At 53.0% G+C, this 12893-nt stretch overlaps 1 protein-coding gene across 3 annotated transcripts in view; it reads left to right on the plus strand.

Moving 5' to 3' along the window:
• NTN3 (netrin 3) overlaps positions 1 to 12893 on the plus strand; it is a 100532-nt gene that overhangs the window by 36066 nt on the left and 51573 nt on the right. For all 3 annotated transcript variants that reach the window (XR_002908056.3, XR_002908055.3, XM_024198903.3), the window contains exon 3: positions 4489 to 4677. Coding sequence is in view for 1 of the 3 variants with exons in the window: in XM_024198903.3 (XP_024054671.1) it covers positions 4489 to 4677 (189 nt within the window). In the remaining 2 variants the exon portion in view is untranslated. The remainder of the gene's footprint in view (positions 1 to 4488; positions 4678 to 12893) is intronic.

Here is a 12893-nt window from a genome sequence, read left to right on the forward strand (position 1 = left end):
CCCTCCTAACACCTATTGCTTAACTAGCTCTGTCCAGCCACAGAGCTCAGAGTGCTTGGCAAAGGAGGCAAGGATCAGTGTACCTATTTCGCAGACAAGATGCTGGGACTCACCCACCAGCTGAGCCAGAAAAGAAGCAAGGTTTGCTGAGCCCCAATGCGGTGTCCTGTCTGCTAGGCCACAGGCCTAACTCTAGTCACCCTTGCCTCCGGGCGAGTTGGGGGCACTCAGTGCCCTGCAGAATCAAGACCGGTGTGGAAGCGCTGCAGGAAGGAGCCCTCATGTGGGACTAAGCCCCTGAGAGCTGCTTTCCCTTGAGAGTGCCATGAGGCTGGAATTCTGTAAGAACAGCTTTGTTCCCTCTTCTGCCACTTCTCTCCTGGTCCTGGCCCGGAAGGTGGAAATGCAAGAGCCCAGCAGATGCACAAAGGAAAAATCACAACAGTGTCCACCAGTTGTGTGGTGTCATCACATTTTTGATGCTTTTCTTAAAGCCCCAGCTCCTGAAGTCATGTGCATATGTGAGAATCTTGGCTTTGGTTTAAAACAAAAGTAAGTTTCTGTCCCTCATGGTTGTGGAGCAAATATGAGCTCTAATGGCTCAAAACCCAAGAGGCAACTAAAAGGAACCCAAAAGGTATGATTTTTAAACCAAACTCATGATTTTGGGGGGTGCTGACTTGTGATTTTTGAACATTTGGGATTGGCAAATACTGCAACTGGGGGCAGAAAAATGTCACTGAGCTTTTTCCCACCTCCAGAAAGGCTCTTGGTGTACTGAGGTCTGGTTTGGGAAGAAGGCACAGGGTGGTTCAGAACCCCATTTCCCACCCCTACCATTCAACAGTGTCTCTCCACCTCTGAGGCTGGGCCTGAAAGCAGCAGACAAGGGAGAGGGGCCTTGACAATAGGCAGCAGGCAGCTGTTTGACCTTGAGGGGTTAACCCTCCCCAGCTCTCTTCTGTCGGCTTCTGCAAAGGATTGAAGCTGGGAGCTGGTGGGGAGGGGGATAGGAGAGGAAATTTCACACAATGACAAGCAGGCCCAGCAGTTAAATCTTGGGCTGACATGTTAATGAATTTCACAGTACGCCTGGAAAAACTCTCACCCAGCCTCAATTTCCCAGAGAAGCGGGGGAGGGAGAGGGCGCTGGGTTTCTCCGAAGGAAATCTTGTTCCCATTATCTTTTTGCGAGAGTGTTAAACAGGAACTGGCAGCACTTTTTCCTTTTTATCTCACACACGTGGATTTGGAATCCCCCCCCCCCCACCCTTTTGGGTTCCTGCGGCTAATAAAAAATAAAGGGTATGTGTGTGGTGTGGGGGGCGAGATCTGAAATAAAACGAGTTTAGCAGCTCTCTCCTCTGCTGCAGTCTGGCTAGCAGATTGGAGACCAGGCCCTTCCTCTCCACCACAGCACCCTGGCCACAGCTGGCACTGGTCATACTCCCTAATGGGCCTGGCACTGCACAACAACAGAAGGAGCTGTGCCGTTCCACCCCCACACCCCACAACCCAGTGCAAGGTGGGTGGTCCTTTTAAAGGGCCAGACTGGAGGGTGTTGGGGAAGGGGGCTGTGGGACAGGCCAGGAAGCAACAAACATAGAGACCTAATTCCCCTTACACTTCAGGGACCCAATCCTGCCCCCATAACAGCAGTAGCAAAACCCCTATTGCCTTTAATAGGGCAGAGCCTAAGGGAGTGGGGTGCTTCTGTGGCTTTTTTTCACATAAAAGGCTCTTCTGGACTTACGGTGACACAGATCTGGAGACCTGGCGAGGATGGTGTGTGCAGCCCAGGATGAATCCCACCCTGCCTGTGCCCCCAGGAGGGGCAGGGGGGAAGGCTTACAGCTCATGGCCACGGGGCAGATAGGCTGGTCAGAAAGGTGAGGCAAGCCTCTCAAAGTGAAAGCTGCCAGGGAAGGCTGCAGTTAGGCAATAAAATCTGGTCTCCATTCTCTGACACTGACTCACTGGGTGGCCTTGGGTAGGTCACTTATACCCAGAACCACAAAGTGCCTAACTCCACCAATTCCAATGGGAGTTAGGAGCCTAAATGCCTTTGAGGCACTGGGCTTTAGCCTCTCCATGCCACAGTTTCTGCATCTCTCAAATGGGGATAATAATAATGACCTTCTGGGGGGTTATGAGTCTCAAGTAATCAGCAATACAGGCCTGTGTGTAGCCCTCTGTAACAGGCAGGTCAGAGCCACAAGCCATGTGTGCAGGGGGCGCACAGGTGGGATGGCAAGTGGCTCAGTGACGGGGCCCGGTTCTCCCAATCTGTCCCAGAAGCACACTGTGTGCTGCCACTGGGGTGCTGGGTGCAAAGCAGATTCAGCCTTCTGTTCCGGGGTAGCTCTGTGCCAGGGGCAGCTGCCATCTGTTGGCAGCAAGGGGAGAGATGCTGTGGCAGCAGGATGGCAGGTGCCCAGCTGGCCTTTCCGCTGGGTGTCTCATTCTAACCATCCACTTTGCACTTGTCTGTGATTTATGGCAGAACTGGCCTCCTGCCCCTCTCTTCCACATGCCCCAGCTCCTCAGCAGCGACCTCCCCAGCACCCAGCCCAGCGGGGCACAGAGGATATTACACATCTGGAGAACACATGGAGGCAAGCTGCTTGTTCCCCTCCCCCGTCTCCTCAGCCATCCCACCAGCAGCGAAGCCATGAGCTAGTCGATGGGCAATGAGACAATAATCACGGCTCCTTGGAGGGAACTACACTAGACAACAGGCGCTGGGCAGCTGCCTTCTTCTGAACCCTCCTCCCCTCTGCCTGCTGCATAGTCCTTTGTCTGCCAGCACTGCCCTGCCCTCCCCTAGCTCCTCAGAAGCACTCTGGGTTGATTGTTCACCTCTTCCTCCCCCCCGCCGCGCAAGTGGAGACAAGTTCATGTGGGGAGCCTGTTTATGGGGGTGTGATGAGGGCCGGCACCCGTTCCTTCCACCCCGTGGAGGGGACCTGGGTGAGATCTGGCACCGCCGGGGAGGGGTTCCTCCCTCTCTCTTCTCTCTGGATTCAAGCTCCATTAGCCCAGGTTCATTGGAGAAAGGTGGGAGGGATGTGGGTAAAGGGTGAGGGGAGGCTGGGAAGAGTTAACTTGGTACGGGACACCAGAGATTTTAAGATTTTGGCTGGATCTCCATGGTGGTGGTGGTGATTTGTATTGTGGTAACACCCAGGAGCCCTAGTTTGTACTAGGCCCCCTTGTGCTAGGTGCTGAACGAACAAAAAGACAGTCCCTGCCTTGTATAAGAATACACCAAACTTTCAGAGGGAAGTCTAAGGCAGTCTAGACTGGTGTAGCCTGCAGTGCCTCCTGCCCCTCAGATTGGGCGTTGTACCAACCTAGATGCCTCCCGGCTCCCTGAGACCTCCTCTGCCCTTAGCATCAGATCTCGATCCTGCTCCGGCTGAAGTCCATGGCAAAGCTCCCATTGAGATTTGTGGTGCACACAGAGACGCCCCCTTCCCCCGTACCGCCCAGTGTTTCACTCCTCCTTCCCTCCTCTTTTCCCATCACTTCTGCACTTGGCCCACTGCGCCTAAGCAAGTCTCAGCCGATGGAGCTCAGATATGCTGGATGGAAGACCTGGAGCAACAAAAATAACTAACGGGAGGGTAGATGAATATCTGGATACTCCCGGCTGTAACTTACACCTCCTGATTTCTTGGTGTGTAAATTACATTGATTTAGACTCCCTGACACTGTGGTGAGTGGGTGTACAATATGTCCAGGGGAGTCTGCGTGTGACCTACAACACCTTACCTGCAATCCCCTCTGAGTGTGCGTCTGTTCTCTGCAGCGATGGGCCAAAGCCAAAGGTTCAGCGCCTCTCTCTGGTTTGCAAAATGGGAGGGAGGTCTCATGAGAACAGGCTTTCTCATGGGATTTCCGGCTTCTCCAGATTCTGTTCGCAGCTGTGGCTTGCAAGGGCATAGACAAGAGCAAAAGGAAAAATAGCGTGTGAGTGACGTAGCAGAAGTTTCCGAATGTTTGTTTCCAAGTTAGGGGTGAAGGCTCAGATTGATTTGATCTGAACTAGTTGTCCCAACCTTACTCATTGATCTGTAGCCAATCAACGTACCTCCATTCTGCTCCTGCCTGCATTGCACACGCAGAATGCGTAGGCGATGCAGGCACCGTGCTTTGGGCTCCTTGGCCCATTCAGTCCTTGGCCTCTCAGCTAAGACTGACCCCACTTATCTCACTGGGGGATTGCACCACCCGAGTACAAGAGCTTGAATCAGGCCTCCCTTTTGAGGCGTCTGTGGACATTCTGTGTTGGGTGGCTCACTCCGGCCTCCTCTGGCTTAGTGCCTTGAGTTGAAATTTTGCCAGTGGCTCTGAGTCTGCAGCCTGGCTGGGGCAATCCTCTGAGTGGATCTGGCCCTGGGGTTGGAGGCTGGGTGAGTGGGCTCTTCTCTGGCCCCTGAGCCCTTTTTTCACTTGCTCAGCCTCTTCTCCCCTCTCCTCCTGCAGCCTGCAACTGTAACCTGCATGCCCGGCGCTGCCGCTTCAACATGGAGCTGTACAAACTCTCAGGCAGGAAGAGCGGAGGTGTCTGCCTCAACTGTCGCCACAACACGGCCGGCCGGCACTGCCATTACTGCAAAGAGGGGTTCTACCGGGACATGAGCAAATCCATCACCGACCGCAAGGCCTGCAAAGGTAAGGGGAACTGTCAGCATGGGGGACCTGCTCCCCTCAGCCCTCCTCTCCCACTACGCCCTCTCTCCCAGCCCTTTTCTCCTCTGTTGGCTGCACCATTGCCCTCTCTAAGGGGGCATACCTACTTTTCTCTATTTAATTCCTTCTGAATGCAGCTGTTTGTCCTATATAGCCCCGTAAGTCCTGCTGCCCCTGCCTGGTTCTAAACTCCACTCACCAGGGCAGTCATCTCCCTCTGGCTGCAGGCTGAGGTCTCTGCTGCTTTCCCAATGAGCTGATGGAGCATGAGGGAGAGCAAAAGGGAGACAAATAATAGGTTGGGCTTGTCTTCCTCCCAGCATTTCACTGATGAGAGGTGTGAGTCTCAGCTGCCCAGGCAGCAAGGATGGAATCCATCTGTCCATCGGCTTAGTCTGTCTTTCTGATGTCTAATGCACCCATCCTTCATCTTGAAGGGTCCATTCATAGACACACATAGATATCTAAAGCCTTGTCTATATTAGAAAACTTGCACCAAGGTAACTAAATTCATTTAATATTGATCTAGTTACACCAGGGCAAACTGCTAATGTAGATGCACTTAAAAGGATGGAAATTACTTTCAACCTGATTTAGATTAATACCGTCAATTATCACATTCGTTTGAGTGCAACTGGAACTGATTTGGGTGTGTCTATTGTAGGGGGTTGCACTGGTATAACTAGATCCATTTTAGTTCCCCTGTTGCAAGTTTTCTAATGTAGATTGATTCTAGGACCTGGTACTTGAGGGGGGCTGTGCCCCACAGCTCCTGTTAACTGACATTGGAGTGCTCAGCACCACTGAAAATTGGATCAGATCTGCACTGGATTCTGCCCACTGTTGGACCTATCCTCCCCCTGGTTTTCGCTCTGCCTTAGGCAGAGCCCTACAGCCAGCTGTTGTCATTCAACGCCCCCCCCCCACAGCACACTTCCTCTGTGATGCAGCATGACCACAGTCGCCCCAAGGAAAGGAGCGCTTCATATAACAGAGCGAGTGACAGTTGTCATCACCTGGGCCATCGCTGAGAACGCTATTTACCTGGGATGAAATCCTGCCCCCTCTGATGTCAACGCGAGTTTGGCCATTGACTTCAATGGAGCCAGAATTTCTCCCCTGGACTGTGTCTATTGGAGACTGTGAGCTTCTTCAAGAAGGGAGTGGGGCTGTCTTGCTGGCATCAAGAAGACATCTTCTTTGCACAAGCTGGAGAGGCTGCTGGGAGCACACAGGCCTTGTCTTGTCTTTCTTTTCTGCTGTGGAACGCTCTTCCACCCACCACAGTGCGAGACAGTGGCCAGTACGCACTTGGAAGCTGGCTTTAGGGTTCTATCAGCTTCCGGTCATGCCAGTGGGAGCCTTTCCATTGGCTTGTTTGGGGCTGGGTTGGGCCAAGGGGATGGGTGGGTAAAATAAGTCTCTCCACCCCAGCCCCCAACAAATTTGTGCACCAATCTAGAGCCAACCTCCTCCTTCCCCCCAACAAGAACGGATCCTTTTTGAGGTCTGAGAAAACAGGCCCCTCATTATGGTTCATATATTGGTCCTCTGCCACCTTCTTTATGGGTTCTGGAAGCAGACACGCCCAGATACAGAGCCACAAACCAGGCTGGTTGCTCAGGATCTCAAGTCTTGTTTCCCATATGTGAGAGGTGCAGCATATTTAGAAAAGCTTTGGATAGGCATCCAAGCCAGCATGGCTCCAATGGTCTGAGGTTCACCCTACACAAACTAGTAGTTCCCATGCTGAAGAGAGGGAGCTGGGAGAAGCCAGTTCACCACCTCAAAGGACTCCAGCCTGGGAGGTTGGGAGCTTCTCTTCTCTCCAACCTTGATGCCTGTGCCAGATCATGGTGGGTGACCATCCATATTGGGAGGGACTTCAGTCCTCACCCAGTCTCATGGTGGGTGCATGCTGATGGGCCAGGCAGGTTTGGAGAGGGGATGCAGTGGATCATTTTTCTTATGGGTGTTGCAGGGTCAAAGGAGTGCCAGACCACAAAATGTTGCTTTTATGTAGGACCTACATATAAACAGTGACTGCTAAAGATTTTGGGGAGGAAGGGGCAGTTTTGCAGCAATAGAATAGGTTTAGAACATAGACATTTGGCCCCTGTTCTTTGGCAGATTAGAACAATTTGAAGGTAGGTAGCTGAGCATGTCGCTTTGTGCTGGGCAAATTGGTAGCCTCTTCATCATCCCTAGTGCATGACGTACAAAAATCCCACCCCGCCCTCAGGAAGTGGCACGAACGCGGACGCAAAGAGGAGAGAAAAGTCCCCGTTTTAACAAGTGCCTCATGAAGTGAAAAGCACCAGTGGCAGAAAGCGCCGCTGAGTCTGGCGCTGGCACAGAGAGCCGAGACCTGCTTGCAGCCAGGGCATTAAGAATCGAGAACGAATCGTTTTTAATAAGTGGAGCAGCTGAGTTGGCAGGCCCCCCGTGTATGTGTGCCTCACCTCGGCAATCAGCTCTCCCGTGGCTGGGGGATTTCACCCTTGCTCCAGACACCATTGGCCTTTCGGTGACTTGGCTTGGAAATGCTCCCCTTCCCCCCCCCGGCTGTGGGAGCCAAGTGGGGTATGGTTTATGTCGAGCACCTTGTGCCAGAAGGAAGTTGAGTGTCCTGCTGCGGCGATGGGAGGGAACGTGGCTCATCAGAGCAGGAGCAGTGCCCCAGTGGCTTGTGGTGCACCCCTACTCCGTGATGCTGCCAAGGGGCAATTTTCTTCCTCTGGGAGTACTGCAAGGGACTGAGAGAGATCTGCAGAACAGCTGAGTAGCTAACCCTGGTCTGATGCTCCTGGGCCATCAATGCCCTGCTATCCCAAGAGATGTGGTGTTGCCCAAGCCGGCTGCAGAATCAGGCTGTAGCTCTGAATCCAAACATGGGGCTGAAGGTGCAGGAGACTTGTCAGTCTTTGGGGTGGGTCTCAGGACCCATTTGGGTGACACCTTTCGTAAGAGAGGAACCCCTATGTCTGCTTTGTGGGGGATGGGATATATCCCCTTCTGTTGCCCCATTCTCCATTTCCCTCCTCCATCTGAGGGGCTTATGGAAGAGGGGTGGTTAGATCTCTGCTTTAGGGGCCTTGGCTCCCTGCTGCTCCCCTTCTGCCAACCCCTCTTCATATGGGTGGGGCAAGGGTCAGTCTTGGCTTGGAACATGCTAAGGGCAGTTGCATCTGACGGAGAGACTTGGGATGGAGCAGTGAGGGATGTAAAGGAGGAAAATGTTATCGGCAGAAAAGAAAGAGGAGGAGGAGTAAGGGAGGAGGGCAATGTGGACTATCTGGAAGGTGCACATTTCCAACCTCTATACATACAGTAGGGTTACCATTCGTCCGGATTCTGCCGGACATGTCCGGCTTTTTTGAGTTAAAAATAGCGTCCGGGGGGAATTCCTAAATGTCTGGATTTCCCCCCAACGCAGAGAGCGCGTGGCTGACAGGGCAGCCGGCCGGATCGTGCCACTTGCATGGGGCTCCGAGAGCCAGAGCCCCTCCTCTGCTTCCCCCTCCTCTTCCCTGCAGCTTGAAATCACTCCCCTCCTCTCGCTCTCTCCCTCCCCCTCCCTGCATTCGCAGATCGCCGGCCGGCCGTTCGCATCGGGCCTCCGGCAGTCTGGAGCTCCTCCCCCTGCTCCCCCCTCCCCTGCTGCCGAGCGCGCTGCTCTGCAGCACTCTGTTCTGAGCAGCACGGTAAGGGAGCCGGAGAAGGGGCAGGGAGGTTCTGGAGGGGACAGTCAAGAGACAGGGAGCAGGGTTGTATGGGTCGGGAGTTCGGGGGGGGCTGTCTGGGGGTTGAGGGGTGTAAGGTTTTGGGCAGTCAGGGTACCAGGTAGGGGGTAGGGTCCTGGGGGGCAGTTAGGGTGGGGGGATCTCAGGAGGGGGCAGTTAGGGGACAAGGAACAGGGAGGCTTAGGTAGGGGGTGGGGTTCTGGAGGGCAGTTAGGAGCAGGGGTCCCAGGAGGGGGCAGTCAGGGGACAGCGAGCAGAGGGGTTTAGATGGGTTGGGAGTTCTGGGGGGGGGGCTGTCAGGGGGTGGGGAGTGGTTGGATGGGGCGTGGGAGTCCCTGGTGTCTGTCTGGGGGTGGGGGTGTGGATAAGGGTTGGGGCAGTCAGGGGACAGGCAGGGGGTAGGGTCCTAGGGGGCCAGTTAGGATGGGGGGAAGGTCTCAGGAGGGGACAGTCAGGGGACAAGGAGCAGGGAGGCTTAGGTAGGGGGTGGAGTCCTGGGGGCCAGTTAGGGGCAGGGGTCCCAGGAGGGGGCAGTCAGGGGAGAAGGAGTGGGGGGGAGGGTTGGGGGTTCTGAGGAGGGCGGGAAGTGGGAGGGAGTGGAAGGGGCAGGGGCGGGGCTAGGGCAGGACAGGGGCGGGGCTAGGGCGGGACTCCTCCCGTCCTCTTTTTTGATTGTTGAAATATGGTAACCCTAACACACAGTCAGTGTCACCTGCCAGGGCCCTGCTGCCAGAGGTCTCCCGCCTGTGGTGGATGTGTGCATAGGATATACACGCCAGGGCACTGGTGCAGGATTCAAAGGCTGGTACTGCGAGTGGTGACGCCCGTGTCTGGATCTTGCTGCATGAGAGCTGGAATGAAAGGGACCCAGTGTCTCTTCCTCGTAGATTTTCATTCCAGTGTCTCCAGTTTTGGGATCTAAACCCAGGTTGCATTGTCTCTGTGGGAGCGTTCCTGCCATCTCCAGACACTGCTCATCCTGCCTCTGGGCTTGCTGCCCTATTGGTCAGGCCATATGGTTTCCCAGGAAACAGCTCTGAGTGCAAAGTATTCCCTAAATATTGCAACCCAGCACAAATGCAGAAGGGCAGGCAGCAGACTTGTCAGCCTGTGGTTTCTCGAGAAAGCCCTGAGTCATTTCCTCTGGGGGGTAGGGAGGGGATCTGCAGGAACCGTTGCTGCAACACAATCTCCCCAGCTCCTTCTGCCACTATTCTCTCCCCCTCCTCTCTCTCTCACACCCGCCCTGTGAAAGTTTTGGTGGTGTCAGTTTGCTGAGGCAGTGCTTTATTCCTGCCTTTGTTTCATCCCTTTGCACACCTGCCCTTGATCTGCTCAGTCAGTACCCAGGCCACTGCTGCTATGCTTCTGACCAGCTCCAGCCAACGCTGTGTCTGACTCCCACGGTGGCCCACGTTTTGCTGGTTGGCTGTTCAGTTCTGCAGAGGCTAGAAAGCGATGTCCTTAGCCTGCCAAGCCCTCCAGAATGTGACTTCAAGCTCTCTCTCTGCCTGGCTCCTCAGGCTTCTCTTGCCAGTACGGCAGCTCCCCATGCACGGAGGAGCCATTGTATCAGCCACTTGGTGCTCCCTCTGTAGAACTCCCTGCCCAGTGCTGTCCTGGATGCTGTCCACTGCAGACTTGGGCAATGTTAGCTCAGCACCGCAGATACTGGGCCAGATTCTGATCTCTCTTACTCCAGATTTGCACTGTTGTGCATCCACTAGGAGGAGAATCAGGCCTTCTCTTGCCTTAATTACAGGACGTCTTTTATAAATAGCTCTTCCTTTCTTATGGGTCAGAGGCTTCTCCCAACTTTTTTGCTACAAGCTGGGCTGGAAGTCTTATGAGTTTGGTTCCAGCTCCATCTGAGCCACTGAGGTCCTCCGAAAGACCTCTGTCACTTCTGCGTCTGGTCCCAGCCTAAACCAGCAAGAACAGAGGGAACACTAAATTGGAAAAGGTGGAAGCGAGTTAGCCAACTATTTCCAATCTCCATGGTTCAGTCTGAGTCTTGCACAGAGAGTTGGGTGAGCTCTGATCTTCTCTGAACCAGTTTGCCCAGCCCTGCTGGAGGTGGCTTGGCATCATCATAACCCGGCACTGTGGAAGCAGAAACTGTTGTTACCCTGCCTATGTTCTTTGCTAGGGATTTTTAGGTGCCTTCCTTGCAGATGTCCTATTTATCCTATGCACCACACGTGTGCACACACAAACAAGCTGCTGTGGGAGCCCGTCAGACAGACAGGAAGACACTAGACAGTGTGTGTATGTGTGAGTATGAGTATTCAAAGGATCAGGCAGATTTATTTCCACACACTGAGTCGTGGGAGGGACTCTGAGCATTTCCTCCCCTGGCCCTCTTTTGGGCATCTTTATTTTTGGAGCTGAGGGCAGGGTAGCATGAGAGGCCCTGGTCTCCTCCAATGAAGTGTTCCACAGCTTTGACTGCCTAATCCACATGGCAAAAGCAGCAGCTTAAAGTCTGTCGTGACAGTCCCATTCTGATATCCTCACAGAGCGTAATTGCAGAGTATTAAGCTGATGGAAAAGTGTCTCCATTCAGATAGGGTTACCATATTGCAGTCCTGGAAAAAGAGGACACTCCAAGGGCCCCCGGTCCCGCCCCAACTCCACCCCTTCCCCAAAGTCCCCGCCCCAACTCCACCCCTTCCCCTGAACGCTTCGCCCCCTACTCTTCCCCCTCCCCTGCTTCCCGCGAATCAAATGTTCGGAGAACGGAGTGGTCTCTAGTAGTCAAAGACCCTTCTTCCCCGTCCCCTCCAGTCTATGTCTATCCTATTGCTGTCTAACCCGCCCCAGCTCCTCATCTGATTTCAACTGCCCCCCACTACCACTCTGGATTCCTTGTCCCAGTTTCCTGGTCCTGTCTCACTCTCCTCTCTCCCCGCCCCCATCCCTCAGATGGGATGTTCGTTCCAGATTGGCAAAATTATAAGGCTTCCCAACATTTCAACACTTCCCATTCTAAATTTTCGGTTGCTTAACTATAGGCTAGTTCTGCCCACAACAAAGCATATTCAGAACTTCTGATTAAAGGGATTATAAGTGTAGCAACCTCCATCATAACTAGTCACCAAAGATTGAACCTGAGCCATCCAGACTTAAAAGCATGAGCTTCTACTACTTGAGTTCAAGATATAACTTCCTGTAGCTATACAGTTATCCTCTAAAAATCCACCAGAGGAGGGCACAAAACACATGTTGGACAGTGAATTACAGAAGTGCCAAATATTATTATTAGACCTGGAATACTTTTCACAATGAACATCAGCAGGGGATAAACTGGGAGTTTAAGAATATTTGGAAAACAATTTTAGAATAACATTCAGTGCTGTGGTTTAAAAGAAAAAAAACCTGTTAAAACTCATAACTTAGCTGCATTCAGTGTTTGAAAAAAAACAACTTCCAGGAGGGATACAAGTTAAGAATGTTGAAACAGGAAGATGTTGTGCTTAGTTACCACTTGGGCAAGGTGGCGTGCTATGTAATACTTGCAAGATTTCACTGTAATGTTTTACAATATATAGCAGCGCAATGCTGATTCCATTGATATTGTTGAGCAATTCATGCTGATTTTATTTCAGCCCACATCTTAATAGTTTTGAATACTATAGATCACAATTTTCAGCTCAGTTGGTCTGAACATGCAGAGCTTTAAAATTGCTATGCTCTAAACTGTATATTAACTACAATTTTATAAACCTGCATGTCAGAGAACTGTGTGCCACTACTACTAGACAGTGGCACAAGGCAATTCAGTGTGAATCACAGAAATGTAGGACTGGAAGGGACATCAACAGGTCATCTAGTCAAACCCCTGCACTGAGGCAGGACTGAGTAATAACAACTAGACCATCCTTGACAGGTGTTTGTCTAACCTCTTAAAAAACTCCAATGACTGCTATTCCATAACCTCTCTAGGTAATTTGTCCAGTGCTTAACTATCTTTACAGTTAGGAAGTTTTTCCTAATGTCTAACCTAAATCTCCCTTGCTACAATTTAAGCCCATTGCTTCTTTTTCATGCATGTCCTGAGTGGGATGGGGGTGGATCCAGGCAGTGGGATTGGGGGGAGGGAGGTCGAGGGAGTCGGTGGGTGTGTGGGGATGGACCAGGGGAAGCAGGGTGGAGGAACTGAGAGGAACAGGACTGGGACTGGGGGTCCTGAGGGGGATGGGACAGGACTGGGATGGGGGGAGTAGGGTAGGGGCTGAGGGGAGCATGAATGGGACAGGGTAGAGAGAGCTGTGTAGAGTGGGGTGGGGCGGGGCGGGGGAGACAATGGGGCTGGGCTGGGGAGGGTTGGGGAGAGGGACAGGGTCTGGAGGGGATGAGACAGAGGGGAGCAGGACTGGAATGGGGGGAAGTTGAGGGGGTGGGACAGCAGGGGGAGCGATGGGGGTGGGATGACGGGGGAGGCTGAAGAAGAGA

The sequence above is a fragment of the Terrapene carolina genome, unplaced genomic scaffold, assembly GCF_002925995.2.
Source record: "Terrapene carolina triunguis isolate 2854851 unplaced genomic scaffold, T_m_triunguis-2.0 Scaffold67, whole genome shotgun sequence".
Taxonomy (NCBI): domain Eukaryota; kingdom Metazoa; phylum Chordata; order Testudines; family Emydidae; genus Terrapene; species Terrapene triunguis.